The sequence below is a fragment of the Coffea arabica genome, chromosome 8c (assembly GCF_036785885.1).
Source record: "Coffea arabica cultivar ET-39 chromosome 8c, Coffea Arabica ET-39 HiFi, whole genome shotgun sequence".
Taxonomy (NCBI): domain Eukaryota; kingdom Viridiplantae; phylum Streptophyta; class Magnoliopsida; order Gentianales; family Rubiaceae; genus Coffea; species Coffea arabica.
In genome coordinates, this window is record NC_092325.1 from 39,422,296 (window position 1) to 39,440,858 (window position 18,563).

The 18,563-nt window shown below is 32.3% G+C and overlaps 1 protein-coding gene across 1 annotated transcript; it reads right to left on the reverse strand.

Annotated features, from left to right (window-relative positions):
- Positions 1–10,070: 10,070 nt before the first annotated feature.
- Positions 10,071–14,070, reverse strand: LOC113705321 (protein NRT1/ PTR FAMILY 1.1). The gene is made up of 4 exons (XM_027227125.2): positions 13,602–14,070; positions 13,081–13,298; positions 11,303–11,844; positions 10,071–11,117 (listed from the first exon to the last, which is right to left on the reverse strand). Exons 1-4 carry the CDS (start codon positions 13,699–13,701, stop codon positions 10,256–10,258), a joined length of 1,722 nt encoding a protein of 573 aa, XP_027082926.1. The 5' UTR covers positions 13,702–14,070; the 3' UTR covers positions 10,071–10,255.
- Between the last annotated feature and the right edge of the window lie 4,493 nt (positions 14,071–18,563).

Below are 18,563 nucleotides of genomic sequence, written 5' to 3' on the forward strand. Positions count from 1 at the left end.
TACCAAAAGCAAGGATTGCGGGGAACCTTTAGCACTCTCAAAACATCATAGAGAAACTGCTGGTAATAGTGTTAGAGGCCACTATTGCAGCAGTATTAATGCTAACAAAAGTTTCGGTTTGAGATCCACCATTTAGAGTAGATTGAGCATTTGGTACAAAGGGAATTATACCTTACTTGTTTACAGCAGCATTGGTTTTCCAGCATTTTCCCGCTTAAAAATTTGCCTGATGTTGGTGGTTTTTGGGTAATTTCTCACCTTTTGATTAGGACAACCTGTCACATCCTACTGTCAGGGGTGCTAAGTGTGATTTCAAAAACATGGGGGGTGCTAGATGTGATTAGAAGAAATCTCAGGGGAGGTTTCTGATATTAACCCGAATTTTAAATGTAGCAACAAGTTTGACTTTTTCTTCCTTTTTTTTTTTTTTGGGTGTTGGGGGTGGGGGAAGGGATTGGTTTTCTAAGATGGAAAATCTGCTGAGAGGCATGTTTGTGCTCTTCTAGTTCTAATTCTAAAACTTCTTTTAAGTCCAAAAAAAATTGAATGAGAATTTGGGGGTCTATATGTTATTAAAATAATTAGAGGGGAATTTTCTGCAATTACGTTGAATATAAGGGGAGCTATGTGAAATTGTCTCTAGTGTATGTAGCGCAGAAATGAGCATATGTGATCGCAATCAATCAAATTTTGTCATCAATTTGGCCTTGGGTGCAAAAAAAAACAATTTGCTGGAATGGCTTAAATCAGAGGCTATGCAATTATTGTGACTGAAATCAAATTATTGAAACACTTATAATTATGCGAAAAGGTGAGTTTAATGCAAACAAATACAACAGAATACACACTAAAGAAATAAATGGATAATGAACAATAATCAAAATTTTTTACAAGGAAAAAGGTATCCAAATGTGTTTGGATGATAGATTATTTGGGATAATTTTTTGAAAAAAAAAATACTTTAACACTTTTTTTTTAATGTGATGTATGTAAGATAAAATGGTGGCTAAAAAATGTGTTAATGATGCAAACAAATAAATTTTTGAAAATAATTCACAATCAAACAAACTTGAACTTCGTTATTTTAAAAATATTTTTTGATTGCATTATTGACATTTTTTAATTATTTTTTATTTTTAATCAAATTTGTATTTTACGTACATCAAATCACAAAAACTACTACAACATTATTTTAAAATTTTCTACAAATAATCTGCTATCGAAACACAGGTGATATTGTGTAAAAACATTTTATAAGTTGATAAGTTAACCAATTCAATGATAACCAATTCATCTTTACAAATTAATTTTTGAGCCAGAAATGGCCAAATTTTAACGTGCAATATTTCTTGCACCTTGTTCTTGGATTGGCCATGGTCGAATCCCTGCTCCATTTTGCAAGAGACATGACTTCATTGTGTTTAAATTTGTGGAAATTTAAATTCCACATCTCAAATACCTAATGTTCTCAACTGGTTAAATATAAGATACATTGGTGAAATAAATGTATAAAATTATCTCATACTGATAAAATCTCTTTCTTTTAGCAGTGGTAATTTCAATTTATACGTTTTGGCAGTGGTGTACAAGTTAATTAAAATGGAAAGTCTATGAGAAATGAACAAAAAACTCTAACGAATACATAGGGAGCAAAATATGAGCAACAAGGAATTTAGATACTGAAAATATCCCCCGTCTTACAACTTACAATGTCAAGGATCAAAGGCTCAAACGATTATAATTAAGCCGGGATTGTTTAGTATAATTTATTGAAATAATTATATATATATATATATATATATATATATATATATATATATATATATATATATATATATATATATATTCCCTTTTAACCACACTTAAAACCCAACTTATAATTTGGAATCACAATCTTATTATTGCACAAAAAACAAAAATCACTTTTGGCCAATCTTGATGCTACTCCACATATCTTCTTGATGATGTGGTATATAACTTATATGAGACCACATATAATAAATGATTAAAATAAGACCTATTAATCATAGATGATGTATAACTTACAACATATAATAAATTAAATAAAACATATAAGACCTATTCAATATGTGGCTTGTTACTTACATGAAATGACACACAATAAATGACTAAAATAAGACCTATTACTTGACTAAATATTAGGAGATGATCTATCACTTTTGGCCAATCTTGACCCTATACTACATATCTTGTTGATGATGTGGTGTATAAATTATATGAGACGGTATATAATAAATGATTAAAATAAGACCTATTAATTATGTGATGTATGACTTACAACATATAATAAATTGAATAAAATGAGACCTATTCATTATGTGTCTTATTACTTACATGAGTCGACATATAATAAGTGACTAAAATAAAACCTATTTACTTAATTAAATATTAGAAGATGAACTTGATTAAGTGGTATATATCGAAAATTAGGTATTTGTCATACAAAGAATGGAGCATAAATCAATAATAATTGCCAAAGGTTGTACAACAGCATTATAAATTTATAAGTTGTAACTCAACCCATAAGATAGTGAGATCACCCAACAACAGAACTCTCACATCGGTAGTGGGATTTGAACACGCAACCTTTTGTAAGGAAGTAGTTTGTTCTTATCAATCGAGCAACTTGTATTAGTACAAATTGTTATCTGATCGGTATTTACGGAATTTAGAGATACCATAATCAAACTTACCCAACTACTTTTTCTTTTCTTTTCTTTTCTTTTTTTTGCATTAGGAAACTTATCCAACTTTATTTACATACGTGTAACCCTTCAGACCTAATCCAATTTTATTAATCTTCCTTTGCAGTACGATTAATTCAATGGCATTAGTGTATCATTATTGTTATACATAATCCAGAAGTGTTTAATTAGATTATTAACCTTAACCTTTAAAAATTATGCTCCTTCAGCCCTGCCTACTGTCCCCAGCAATGACGTCCATCACCTACTGAATTGAAACATTCAAGACAACAATATGATATCTACCTTCAGCCGTGGGATGATCTAGCCAAGCGTTATTTGTCAGAATTCAGAGATAATTTTTCCATTGTTTAATTCCTGTTCTCAACTACCATCCTTGATGGACACTGTGCATAGCCATCCTAATGTTACCAATGGTCAACTACTTTAGATTTTTATATGAAAAACAGTAACTAAACAGTCACACTAGAAAATAGACAAAGAGCTAAAGCAAAAGGCGAAAATGCCTTTAATACCCTTAGTCTATAGAAAAATGAACATTTTACTAACCAAGGAAAAAAAAGTAGTAAATTGGAACCATCTTAAAAATGAAGGGATGAAAATTGATAAGATTTTATGTTACAGCCGATAATCATTTCTATAGTAGAGAGAGATAGTAAAAGCAAATATTTTTTAAACCATTTTTTTAAATAAAACCCTCCATAGCATTGAAGGCAATTAGCATGTAAAAAATCATACATTTGAGCCAAAAAATCTCAACAATAGATGAAATTCAGCTTTAATATCATACAGAGAATTTACTTAAAATAGACCGACTTTTTTATGGGAGTGAAATATGAAAATTTTATTATAAAAAATTCAAAATTTGAAAAACTGCAATCGGAGTTTTAGTTACTTTATTTCTCTTGCGCTCTACATGAATAGGAACAAATAAATAAATAAAGTTGTGAAACACAAAAAAGGGGAAAAAAAGAACCTCCAACTATTTTTCTCCAAATGCGCTGAATATTTCATTGATTAAATCCTATATTTCATTAACATTTAGAGAAAGAAAAACAAGTTTAGAAGGTTTAAATATGAGAGTATTATTGACAATTTATCACCTTTGATATTAGCATATGGCCCTACTATCATTTCAAGGGTGCTCGGTGAGATTTTGCAAAGTTCAGGAGAGCCAGGTGATATTTCATGAAACCTCAAGGGAGGTTTCTGAAATTATCCCTTTATAATATGCGTGTTCATATTTCAGTTTTAACACTTTTGGTCCTTTATGTTCACATAGAGTTAGACAATGATTTCTGTAAAACAAGGGGTTATAAGTGTCAAAATAGGTTAATTTAAGTAAGTGATATTTAAATTGGTTTTTGTACCCTAAGGCGAAAAGAAAAACCCCATTATAAAATTTTCACATTAGCATTCACCCGTTGAATGAGTTATATTTCAAAATAGAATAGTAACATCAGACAAATATTATATGTTTTGCCATTTGGATACAGAACTGAAGAACTCATCTAAATTTTAGAGGACTAAATCAATTAAAACCAGAACATAAGATGCCACAATTGAGCGTAACCCAAGATTGAAGAGGCTGGCCTTTGAGAGTTGAGACTACTGTGGACAAGTGTTTTGATACCTGGACCATACCAGTTTTAATAAAAATTACATCCTGGCTCAAGGATGGGTTATCCGCCTTTCAGCATTATCAATATTAAAACTTTAATAATATGTTGTTTGGTTCAAATTTTATTCATTTTAAAAACCAAAAACAGTATAATAGTCGATACACTAAAAACTTGAGGTCTATTTTTTTTTTCCTTTTTTTATTTAATGAGACTTGGTTCATCCACCAATTAGGGTTTGAAATCAATGACATAAACTAGATGAGCCAATTGTAGAAAGCTTGGATTACTATGGGTTTGTTTTCAGTTGATTATTTTAGCTAATTTTAAATTTTGATTTTTGATAATCAATTTTTGTGATATTCTTATTTATTTTTATGTTCATAATTATGAATATTTTACTAGCCAAGAAAGCTAAAATCTATGATAAACCTAACATAGCTTTTGCTAATTTTGATTACTCTGCGTACATGTCACATTGGAAGGGAAAGGGAATGATATTTATCCAAACTCCTCATAGATATTAAGATAAACTACTTAACAGTACTCTCTATAATCATTTTTCTTAATCAAATTTTGCTAAATTTTAAATAACTGAGAATAAAGGCTATGTGTGTGAGGCTTAGAGTTAAATGGTTAAAATGAATTGGTAGTAGTTTAACTAGTTATTCTACATTAAGTGGGAGGAGCGTGGGCAGTGATTATTGTATTGTGTACATTTAGGGCAATTAGTAGGGCCGGACCAGTTCGAACTCGGCCAATTTGATCTTAAAAAAAAAAAAAAAACTCGTTGAACCTAAACTTTAATTGATCAGGCAGAGTTTGGATCTAAATAGTAGGTCTAAACTAAATATGAGCCAAGCTTGGACCATGCTAGACTCAAAGTTGATTAAGGCCTACACACATACACAAATTTCATAATTATATAAAATATGACATAAAATATTAATAATTTATATATAAATTTACAATAATTCATAATTATAAAATATATGTTATATATAATTATATTTTTAATTATGAATTTGGGCCGATCCCGATTTGAATCCAAATCTCATATAATAGTATGAGCTAAATTTGAACCTTTTAACTTATGTCTGAAGCCTAAAAGCTAGAAACTCAAAAACTCGACTAATTTGTGAGTTGAGTATAAACTTGTCAAAACCAGGCTCAAAAAGCCCAATTGACATCACTATGTCCACTTACTGAGACAGTATTGTTTTGGTGGTCTATCAGTTAGTTACAATTAGTTATGGAATTGGCTATAACTAATGTAACCATATGGATGTGTTTTAGTTTTTGGCAATAATAGAATTCCATTTCTCTCTCAAAACTCTCTGCTTGCCATAGTCTGGTTTCACTTCTTCTAAGGCCCTATTTGATAATTTAATTTATTATTTAAATTTAATGAATTTAAATCTTAACATGTTCAGACACATTTAATAATAAAAAATAGAACGTTTAAATTAATTAAGTGCTACTGAATTTTTTAGACAAAACTTGCTCCAAAAAATAAATTATAAATTATTCACTTATCAGTTAATATAATATACACTCAGATGTATCCGATTATAAGTAAAAAATGATTACCATATTATAATAAGCATACAAATTAGTACTACTAATAGGAAAGTGAAACAAAATAGTGACATGAGAGAAGTGAAAAAAAAAAGAAATTAGTAAAAAAGAGAATGTAGTGGAAAAGAATAACAAGAGAATGAATAAACAAAAAAAAAACAAAAGAAAATAGTCACGGCACTTTTGTCTTAAAATATTATATAAGGGGACAAAATTTTTGTTTAATGAGTTAAGCGGATGAAGCGCAACTAAAGGAAAAGTTAAGAGGGGTTTAGCTTTGGCGCCCTAATACGAAGTAGGTCATTGTTGTATTTTTTTGGCAATAAGATAAATTTCTCGTTTAAAATTGCAATTCAAGGTACTGGTGCTAATTTAAATACTTTCCTTTTTAAATGTGCTTAATTGGTGCCCTAAAGGGTATCAGGAAACCAATAGGAAAAGGCCCTTTATTACAAAAGATGTTTAATTAAGATAAAATCGCACTTAGGATGCGTTTGATAACACTGAAGTTTGAAATTTGAAATCTGAAATTTAAAATCCGAATCCATTAAAGTATTGAATTGTTAAGTATTAAATCTAATGCATTTGAGAGCATATCACATTCAGTAATAACCGAATAGCTTATCACTTAATTTTGGGAGCAAGTTTTGTCTAAAAAATTCAGTGTCATATAATTAATTCAGATATTCAATTTTTGGTTATCAAACCTAATATATTAATGTGAATGCATTAACTTTAAGTGCTGAATTGGGTTATCAAACAAGGCCTTAGTTATACTTATGGAAAATTGTTTAGATTAAAAAATTATTCCTTTTACTTGACAAGTTAAAAAGGATTTTGGATCATTACAGCTATTGCCAAGTGCCAATTACTTTTTAAGTGCCCAAATTTTGAGCGGAATTATTGGCCCAACACTTTTAAACCAAGGCATTAGCACACATTAGAACCAGACGAAAGGTTAGTCTTTATCGTTATTATCAGGAGCCGATTGCAATTATAATATGGGTTAATTTTAGAAACCTTCCCTAAGGTTTATCCTAATATCACCTAACACATTTAAAGTTTTAAAATCTTACTTACTTTCCCTATCAATATGACGCAACTAGAGGTCCCAATTAGAGGCGCCGAAATGGCAATGTTACCCCCAATATTTTCCTACATTTTTAAGTAGCAAAAGTTTTAAAAAAATCTTACAAACTGAACAAACAACAAGAAGGCCATCTAAAATATTTTTCTCCCTCTCCGGTGCAAAAATCAACCGTTGCTTTTAATATTTGTCTTTGTTACCCCCAATATTTTTCTCCCTCTCTCTTGCTTTTAATATTTGTCTTTGTTATAACCAATCTTCTAAAATTTTCAGTATAATTTCCTTTTTTATAGCAATATTTTTGTGCCTCTTTGCTACAAAATCTTTACTCTTAATTTCCTTCTTGTTCCAATCAATCTCTTGAAGTTTTTGCCCTTTTATGAGGTTGAAGTAGCTTTAGAAGTTACCATGGAACACAACGGTGTTCTCTAGTTACAAAGAGGCTAAATTTATTACTTATTGTATGTAGTTACACCTTCTCATCCTGTGCAATAATAAATACCTATTCAAGAAAAATAGAAATTTACGTACAGTGGTAAGTAAGGTCGTCTCCACAGGAACCGGAGAAAATTTATTTCTTTCTAGAGTAAAAATTATGGGATAATTGTTGGTGAATTCAAAAGTAGCTAATTAACTAATTAAGAAAAAGGACAATTCACGGATTTAAATTAAAAAAAAAAAAATCAATAGTAGACACAAATCTAAGCAAAGGTGCAACTTTTCAGCCACTGTTGATACAATAGATCATTAATGCAAGAATAATTCAATTGTTCATTAATAGATTGGTTTAACCATCAACAAATTCTGACAACCAACTTTTCTTTACTTTTTTAGGAGTCAAAGTACGACCAGTGACTATTTTCCTAACTAAAAAACAATCATAGGTATAACCATATAATTTAATCCCTCAATTGCATTAAGAATTAAAAAAAACCCAACCCTAACCAACAAACACATTACGAGGATTCATTTCAATTAGATCATAGGCTTTTCTAACATGGGACCAATCACGTTAGTCGTCACTGGTATTAACCAATCAAACAATTACGGATTTAATTGATTAATACAGTAGTAGATTATTAGGTTAATTCAAATATTGAGCTCTTGACATTCAAATAACAAAACATTCATATGAAGTTAAACTAGACAACGTACGAATACCAATGAATAAAAATATAAATGAAAATAATTCAATCTCACAAATATTTGAAACTGTGAGTCTTCAAATTGACCATTGACTAGAAGAAGTAAATTTAGCTACTCATGGTTGAGAAAAACTCAACGCATAAGTTTGATAATTTGCTGAGTACAAGCGGCTAAGAAAAAGAAAAAACAAAACAAGAACTGAAGCCGTCGTTTTCTCCGGAGGAAAAAGAACGGAGCCTTTGCTTCTTGCCTTTTATGCAAAAATTCACGAAACAAAACTCCTTCGTTGCTAAGTACTAATCACGCGGGCCGGCCGTCCTTTTCCTTTCTTGCCTATGTAGTTTTCAAAGCAAACTCTACTAGTCTACTTCCTAATTGAAAAAGAAAAACTTCCGAAGATAATGTCAATTTTTTCCTAAAAATAAAATAACTAATAAGAAAAGAAATCCTCTCAATCTTGGACTCGGGGCAGGGACGGTTGCACACAAATTTTCTCTTCATCAACAGCGCGTAACTTCTTTTGTTCACCGTGTAACTTTTTTTCCACAGGTTGTATTTTCACAACAGATAGTGGTGGGCCCCACACTTGGCGCGAAAATCGAGTTACCACTTGTTATCTGAGCCGCACATTTTTTTGAGGTCCAATCTGGACCATGAACCGTGCAGGGACGGTCATCAGTATGACCGTCCCTGCCCCAAATCCCTCAATCTTCGGCGCTGTCGCTCGGACTTAAAAACATCTACGTGCGAATCCCAAATCATCTGAACTTAACAGCAATTTAACGAAAAATCACCCATTTTATTCCTTTTTGCTCTACTTCCCTACAATTAACACCAAATACTAAATATGAATAAAACCTATCAATTAAAACAATATTTGGCTAAAATTAAGGAGAAAACAATTAGAAATTTAATAACAAAAATACAACCTATCACTCATATTCTAAATTTAATATTCCACCTTATTTGTTTGTCTTATTTTCATATTTTAAAATTTATAAATCAAATTGTGTAATGGTAAAAGTGAAAAGATAATATAATCTCTCTCCTCCAGTGCATTTTTTTAGTATATTACTTTTACATATAAGGGGTGACGATGTTACATAAATTGTCATTCAAAGGGAGCTATATGAGATTTCTAAAACTCCAAGAGTGTTAGAAAATATTAGGATAAATCCCAAGAGAGGTTTCTAAAATAAACCCCTATAAATAGGAAGAATCCTACTCTCAAGTAGGTTATTCTTGTCAATGTGAAAGTCTTGTTAATTCCACATGGATGTCTGGACTGTTGTGTAGTGACCGAAGTTAGGCCGGCCGAAGTTAAGGACCACTCAGTACCGCTGCACCAAAGGCTACAAGGCTTTGCCACAATTAATAAAAGTTGTTGGCTCTAAATAATGCAAAGTGCAAAGATCAGGCCTCTTAAGTTTGCCCTTGCATCGTGCATCTCCAAACCATTTCAATCATGCACCTCGTGTTACAAAAATTTTGGTAAACATAAAGATTGATTACTAGAATGTGAGAAATCAAACCATGAGTTTCTCAAATTTATATGAGATAATCAAATGATGGGTTTCTCAAGCTTTGAAACTTAATGATAATAAATTTAGGATTAATCTTTTTTATACTGTCAGTGTATACACTAACGGGATTAGATGAATGCCACGTCATCTAAATTTGAATTTGAATATCAAATTTTGCATACGTGACATGCATCTAGATCCGCTAATGTATACACTATCAGTGTATAAAAGATTTACCCATAAACTTAATGATGTAATATTAGATTCTCCAATTTTTGAATGTAAAGATGTACATTTAGGTGTTTACCTTGAGACTAACAAGTTAAACTAATGTAAGTTGATCCTCCCTAAAAGTTGGAAGGCACATTGGCTGCACAAGTGGAAGCCAGTATAGTTGTACTATGGTGCACTTGTGTCATGTATTCTAATGTAACATGACATGGATCTAGTAGTTCTGATCATTGTTAGTCATCTCATATATAGAGGATGCATATGCAATTACTAGTACTGACATTGTATTAGCTCCAATGCAGCTTTTACATCACTAAGAGGACACTGAGATTTCTCCTATTGCAACTAAACTTGTTCATCAGAAGCCTTGCCTTCCTCAGCCCTACAAGGACCATAAGCCCAACAGCAAATCAGGAAATACAGCATATTTACCATACTTAGTCCAGCCAGAACGCAGAAGTAGTAATCATAGTGACCCTTGTTAATGTTGGTAGAAATCCAACTTCCTTGGCCTCCTTTTTTCGTCAAATCATCAATACTGTTCATTAGGAAACTTGCTAGCAAACTCGCCACGGACATGCCAGCTCCACTTAGGTTAGAAGCCATACTTGACATGCTCCTGGGAAACTCTGAAATGTAGAACTCATTTTGTGCGATCGCATTTAAACCCTCTGCAAGTCCCATCAAGCAATATTGAGGCAGAAGCCACAGTGCCGACATATCCACCATCGCCTCTGGATCATCTGAAACTCCTTGCTTAATCGCAAGAGTGCGGCGGATATACTCCACAGCTGCTGTTACTATCATACATAGAGAAGAGAGGAAAATTCCTGTTCCCATTCTCTGTCTTGCATTCACATAAACAGGTTTGCCTTTAATTCTTGATGCTAGGGGAAGAAGTACTTGATCATAAAGAGCAACCCAGAGGATCAAAGAACTGACTGCAAATATGCCAAAAGAACCTGCTGGAATTTCAAAATTTCCAGTGATCCTGCGATTCATGGAGCTTGCTTGAAGTATTGAAAACGAGTTCTGGCTGATATTAATGAATGTCACCATTCCTGTTGACCATATAGGGATCACCTTAAGTATAGCTTTCAGATCCTCCACCTGATCTACGGTGCAAAGACTCCAGGGGTCCTTAGCCCTTCCATCTGCAGTCAAATCTTTCTGAGGATCTCTAATGATGCACGCTTTATTAAGAAACCTGGAGATGACATTTAGGGAGTAAGTATCAACCATGGAAGCTTATTATTGAATCTTCATACACGCATTAAACAACAAATCTTCACATTTAGTGGGTAAAAAAAACTGGTAAAAAGCTTTGAAAAATGGCATGAAACAGAGAGAAAATTAGGGATAAAGGAGATATTGTGATGCAAATTATCTGACCTCATTTTCTCACTAGGAAAAACCAGTGCGGAACCATTCTTCTGAAGGAACATGTTTGTGCTATTTAACTTCAGGGAACTATTTTTATAAGACGATACAATCACTTTAATCGGTTCAGTGAGTAAGCTTGCTTTAGCCTTCACCTTGACATAAAAGGGAGTGGCAAGAAAAAAAGACAGAGCTGCAAAGAGCATCACCACCACAGAAACTCCAAAACCAAACTGCCAGCCCATGTTTTCTTGAATGTATACCATACAGGTCAAAGCAATGAGAACAGAGAACGTGTATGAAGCATAATACCAGCTAAGATATCTCCCTGACACGCCTACACTTTCGCAGCCATCTCCTTTTTCCAATTGATCTGCCCCAAAGGCTAAGGAAGAAGACCTGATGCCCCCAGCTCCAGTGGAAATGAGTGCAAAGGATGTGAATAGCAGTAAGAGTTGGAAAGATGTTGTAGAGTCACAACTGTTGTTAGATTCAATACATGGAGGAGGTGTTGCTTGTGGAATCATAGTTGTTAACCATAATAGAATCATCCCCTTCAGAATAAAAGTCTTATCTCAAAATTTCATTGAAACTATTTAATGACAGTCTAATAATCAAACAACACAATTTGGCTTTTTTGTATCAATAACAAATTGATTTTCGATTGGGCATCAGCTGATCTGGGAGGAGTTATCAACAAATTGATCTTTGACTTATATCATGCTAAAAAGTAATATGTCTATGCAAAAAGTTAGAAATTAATGAAACTTTCTCTATCATCAAAGGACACAGTCATTGGCATCCAAATTCAAGTTTCTAGCAAACCTAGAAATCAACCTAGCTAGATATTCAACTCTAGTTGAGTAAGTGAAGCTGGATTTGAACATCAAATTCCTCCAAAACAGAGGTCCTCTTTGGTGCCTAAGATCATTGGCAATTCTCACTAACAGTAACAGAATGAGGTTCTAGATTATTGCGTCTGATCTTTTCAATTTTTAAGAGAGCCAGAGCTATAATTCTGGAAAATTTCCTCAAGCCAAACAAGTTCTGTACTTATCTCTTGACATGAATAGTGAATTCTGGTCAACAGCCAGTTCCTGAGTGATAACGTAACTGGTCCCAAGTGACCTCAGTCATGTATATGAAAATTCTAATCCACGGAAATCATAGATTCCCTTGAGGATGAACAAAAGGAGATGTGGTATTCTGACTCCACCTTTCCAAATAGTGCGGGTACTTAAGAACTCTTAGAGGTCCATAGATGTTACTGCAAGGGAATTTTGATCCAGACAAGTTAGTTACCTCTATTCCCAAGAGAAAAAGGTTTATGATTACATATTACTCAAAAGGCAACAAAAGTACTTGCTAATAAATAATAAAATACTTCAAAATTAAAGGTGCTTGATGTTGACAACCAAATTGCCAGTAAAACCCCTGTTACGTAAGGAAAATGACATCTTAATTAAACGTTAATTAAAGTCAATTATATATTAACTTTCTAGTTATTATATAGTAACTTTCTAGTAATTAATAATTTAATTGAGGCACTAGACAGCAACAAGCACTCAAAGAGAAGACATACTAGACCTTGCTAGAACACGGAAAATCATATCAAAATATTGAGATTGCTATAGAATTAAAACCTGCATAACTGATAATACTCATCTTCCTTTTTGATTTCCTAATTTTGGCTTAGAAATTAAAAGACATGACCAAGATATTGAAACAGGAAGGAGTAATGTTTACAAGTTAGAAAGCTGTGAAATTAATTAATAGTACCAAATATTTACCAGCAGGCTAACAACAGATCCAAATCCGATCATATGAAAACGGCCCACGTAAGAATCTGCAATGATGGCTCCAAGAATCGGCAGGAAGTTGGTAGCTGCTGACCAATAAAAGAGTACATTGGATGCAGCGGTCATCTCCATATGATATTGCCTCATCAGATACAGAGTCATGTTAGGAGTTAAACCAAAACTTGCCACCCTCTCAAGCATCCCATTTGCTGCAAAGCAGAGTGACAAAAGCAAGGAACACAATCACTTAAAACTGCAGGCAATCTTCAAGAATTCATAATCTATTTCCATGCCGGCCAAAGAATCCATAAAACAATAATCAAAGACTGATTCTTTGCTAGTAACAAAGACCAGTAACAGCTGAGTTGTACTATTCAGTTTCTTCTAATCAAGTAAATGATGATTGATGGATGGCATGGTTCTTGAAACGATGCTGGATTTTCCCATTAAAACTTTATAGGCAAATTAATTCATCCAGTTCACTAAGAGATAGTAGTGTTTGTTTTTCATACCTATGATGAATGGCATGGTTCTGACACCACCCCTTGGTGAAGACTTCAAGAGGGGCTCTTTAATGGTATCTTTCTTTTCATCTACTGATGAGCTCTCCATTTTCTGTGCTTCTCCTGTGAATCTGTGTCAAAATATCTCTTACTTCATTCTTGGGGCAGAAACAAGCGCTAAGCTGTGATTATATACTAGCAATCATGGACTGTGGCGATGGAAAGAGACCCCTTGTCTCAATCGCCATAAGCCAATACTGAAAAGCGTAGGTATGTCCGAGCAGTTATCGTGCAATTTGGTGTTGTTGATGTACTTCTTTCAAAATTTAGGGTACCTAATAAACGCTTTGGATTGTAAGCCAGGATTCAAACTTCACTCGTAGGTGTCTGAGCACCCTTGGATTTGTAACGGTTGAGTCCTTGCACAATCTTTTTAGATTCTCCTCTTTAGAATAGGATAGATTAGTTTATAAGAATGGGATTCGTTTGAATTAGCTATTTTTAAAGTTATTTTTAAAAAAAAATATTATAGCAGTATATATAAAAAACTTTTACTGTAATTTTTTTTGTGATATTTTTTGAGAAATTTATGAAATATCTTTTAAAATTAAAATATTTTTAGAATACTTTTTAAAGATTAATCCTACCACTCACAACCACCACCCCCATCTACCACCGCCACCACCCCTTCCCTCCTCTTTGCTCCTCTCCCTCTTCCCCTTTCCTCTTCCTCCTCCCCTCTCCTTCCCATCGCATCCCCCAACTCTCCCCCTCCCCCTCTCAATCTAGCAGCGACAAGATTGCGGGGCGAAAGGAAAGAGAGGGTTGAGGGGTGGGAAGGAAGGAGAAGAGGGAAGGAGGGAGACGGAGGAGAGGGAGGGGGTGGTGGTAGGGGTTGGGGTTGGTGGCGGTAGGGGTTGGGGTTGGTGGCAGTAGTGGTGATAGGTGGAAAATATTGTAAAATTTATTTTTAAAATTTTTTTGTGTATATTTGTGAGTTATTTTTATATATTATATGAATGAGATGTTTTTTAAGTTGCTTTTATTTGTGTAATATTGTAACATTGTATTTGAAAAACTAATTTTTGAAAAATAGCCCAATCCAAACGAAGCAACCATCTTTACCTGAAAAAATAAATAGAGACGATTTTGCTTACACATTGAGTTTGTGTACATAATTAAAATCTATCCGTAAACAAATGTTATATAAGTGTACACTAAATATGTAGTGAAAAAATACAATGACGACAATACAAAAACTTCAATCCTAATTGACCCAAGTCTTGAAAGCTAATTTGGATTATGATCTAATGTTTTTGAAGTTTCCAATTTGTGAATCCATCTATAAAAAATAACTCTAAATCACAATATTGCTAAATGATGAATACAAATATCGAAATTTCTAAAATGTAGGAGATGGATCATCCATTAGTTTATTATCCATTTTTACCACTAATTTGAACTATTTGCATTAAAGTCATTACCAAGCTAGTAATTTTTTTCTTCTTTTTTTTTTTAAGTGGGAGATTTTTTATTTAGGACCTACTATTTACGATTTTTCCTCCCTTACCATTCAACCCAACCCACCCCCATTACTTTGTTACAATGAAAACAAAAAAATTAAAAAAAAAAGTTTATCACCCATTACATAAGCATTCACCATCAAGGAAGATGAAATATATTTTCAAAGACTTTGAATATTTATTCCTTGAACTTTTTAGTAACACTGTGCATTGCGTGTACCTTTTGACATCTAACAATTTGCTTTGTTTTTTGAGATATTTTCAGAAACCTCCCTTGAAATTTCTGACAATTTCACTCGGATCATTTTAAGTTTAAAAAATTACACCTACCTCCCTTGGCATAGTAAAATACTTATAATATCCCCCACTTTGTAAACAATTTTAAATTTAAGGCAATAAATTTACAAAATCTAAAAAAAAAATATATTTTTCTATTTCTTATCTATTTTCACTCCTCTCTTTTCTAATTAATATAACTTCTTTTTATTATCTTCAATTTTGTGGACATTAGCAAATTGAAATTTACAAAAGCAATAGAAAGAGTAGATTATGTATCAAATTAGAAGGAAATGAAGAGACTCGTAGTCATAGAGAAATAAATAATGAAATTGATGATTAAAATAGGAAGAAGAACTAAAGATGTAAAATTTGTCATATTTTGCTTATTGTCAAGAAAAACTTTTATAAAATATCAATAATTACATAAGAATTTCTTTCATTGGATTAGATTTTTTAATTATGGAGGTAGAATTAATTCTCTATTTTTGATATATTAATATTTTTAAGACCATAGGAGGGTTGTAATGACAGTTTTAAATCAAATTATCTTGTATTGAAAAAGTATTTGAGTATTGATATTTAATTTTTGGTACAACTGGTTGTCAATAGGGTTTGTGTGTGTGTGTGTATTTTTCTTTTCTTTTTTTGGTGGTAAGTATTGATATTTTATATGCAATTTAGGATTTTTTGAATGAGTACTTGATTTTAGAACTTATATTTGGATGGTTGTTAGGGATTAAACTTGTTGATTTATGCAAAGTGTGGAAAAAAATGATTAAGTATACTATATTTTTTTTTAATTTTGTATAAAAGGGTAATTTAGGATTTTTGTGAAAAAAATCTACTTTGTCTACATTATTACGAAACATTAAAAATATGAGAGGTATATATAATTTTTAAAATCTGAGGGGAACTCTTTATAATTGTTAAAAATCTCAGGGGAAGTTTGTGAAATTTTCCCTTGTTTTTGCATCAATATCATCCCTTTTGCAGGTGACACGCGCTATTGCTGTACTATTATATAGAATATCCTTTTCCTTGTGGAAAGGATATCTATTTTAAAACATACAAACAAATAAGAAATTGGTCTACAAAGATTTGCTTTATTATTATTTACCAATTCAGTTAGCAGCTGGGGTCAAAAAAAAAAGAGAAAAGAAAAGAGAGAGAATAAAAGAGCAAGACAAATAAATAAACAAAGAGCTTCGGGGAAAGAGAAGTTGGTAGTCTCACTCGGGGGAAACAACAATAAATATGGGCGGCGTTTGATTGATGGGAGGATGCGAGCTGACGGATACTCTTCGGGACAGGTGGAGACAGCATCTTGTGGACGCGGGGGCTAACATAACATTTTCTGGACGTGGCAAACGAGGAACAGGCAAAGCTATCTACGCTAGTGATTTTTTTATACGCTAGTCTAAACACCTGTGCTAAGCACAGTGAATTGTATTTTTGGAATAAATTGTAATTGAAAAAGGAATTTAAAAAGAGTGAAAAACTTATGTAATTGCCCGTACCATTTAGGGCACATCAAAATATAGTTAAAAAATAAAATTTTGTAGCAATAGTTCAAAGTATGATAAAAATATTTCCATTATTCATAAACTATCACTTTTGATGGAAGTTGGATCTCAAAAAAAAGTAGAAATGTAGATCACAAATTGAGCGATATAAGGGTCCAATTAAATGTAATTGAATATGTAATTTGATAAGTAAATGAAATACTTTCAAACATTTTGTATTCAATTTGATAATCTTCTATGAAGTTGTGAACATTTTTCACACCAATCAACTCTAAGTACGAACACCAATAACGGAGGATTAATTATTTCTATTGAATTCTACGGACTCCGTACTATAAATGAGAAGGCACGATTTTTGCATGAATTAATGTGTTGGTCTGAACAATGTACTTCCATTTTCCTGAGAATTGAGAGCATACTGAATTCAGAATTATCATTTTTTTAAGAAAGTTTATAAATAATATTACATAAAAATATGTACGTATAAATAATTTATACCTTTCCCTTTAAATCTCTAAGAGAAAAAGTATCACAACGACATATGAATTATGCATGCCTGTCTTGAAGATCCAGATTTAGATTACCACTAGAACCTCTAACTTCTATGTTATTGTTAACATTGTATTTGTTAAGAAAAAAATGTGGTGGACGATATCGAAAATTATATTAAAATTAAATATATATGAAAAAAATTCCCTGACAATAGTGCCAATTACATTATTTAGATAGATACACACCACTTTTGCAAAATGAGATTGACATGGCTGTTCATAATTTTTGCATAACTCATCGAACATATTGTCTATATTAATGCTTTAAATGTAAATAAGTATTCAAAAATATTTAACCTTGTAGGCGGGTATGTTCCATGATAAAATTAAGTCTAGGGCTAAGATTGGTTACCGCAAGGAAGTTGAAAAAGATGATAGATTCCTATTTTTGTTTACGAAAATGACAAATGAACGTATGGGATAAGTAGTAACGAGAATAGATGATAGATGCCAAGGAACTATTATGACGAATGGATAGATGGGATAAGTAATGGGAAGAAATGATAGATACTGATGAAATATTGTGTTTTTTGTCCTTTTCTTTTTTTGTCGAAACAATGAACTATTGTGGTCGAAGGATGCCATGTTTTTATCTCTTACTATGGTTTTGAAAAAGTCTTAAATGAATGAAATTCACATTTGATGAATGTTAATGGGAAACGTGTTGAGTTCAATAATGAAAACGTTCCTAATTATGGCCTTGGAGAAGTCTTAATTGGAGTGAAATTTGCATTTGACATATGCCAATGGGAAATGTGTTGAGTTTAAAGATGGAAATGTGGTGGTGACTTGAAAGACATGCACACTAATGACTTAAAAATGGTGCAGAACATGCATATACTAATGAGACATTTCAATTTTAAAGGATAATGTTCACATGGTAGAAATGATTTTGAAAAATAACTAAATATCAAATTACACGCGGCAGGAGTTGAGAGAAATGTATTTTATAGAATAAATTAAATGTGAAAACAAAAGGAATTGGGACAGAGAAGGTATGTGCGGGTTGTTTGTTGAAAACCTCTTCTCAAATTTATATAGATATAGATTTTCCTTATTATCTTTACAATATATAATACCAGAGGTGAGAGAACC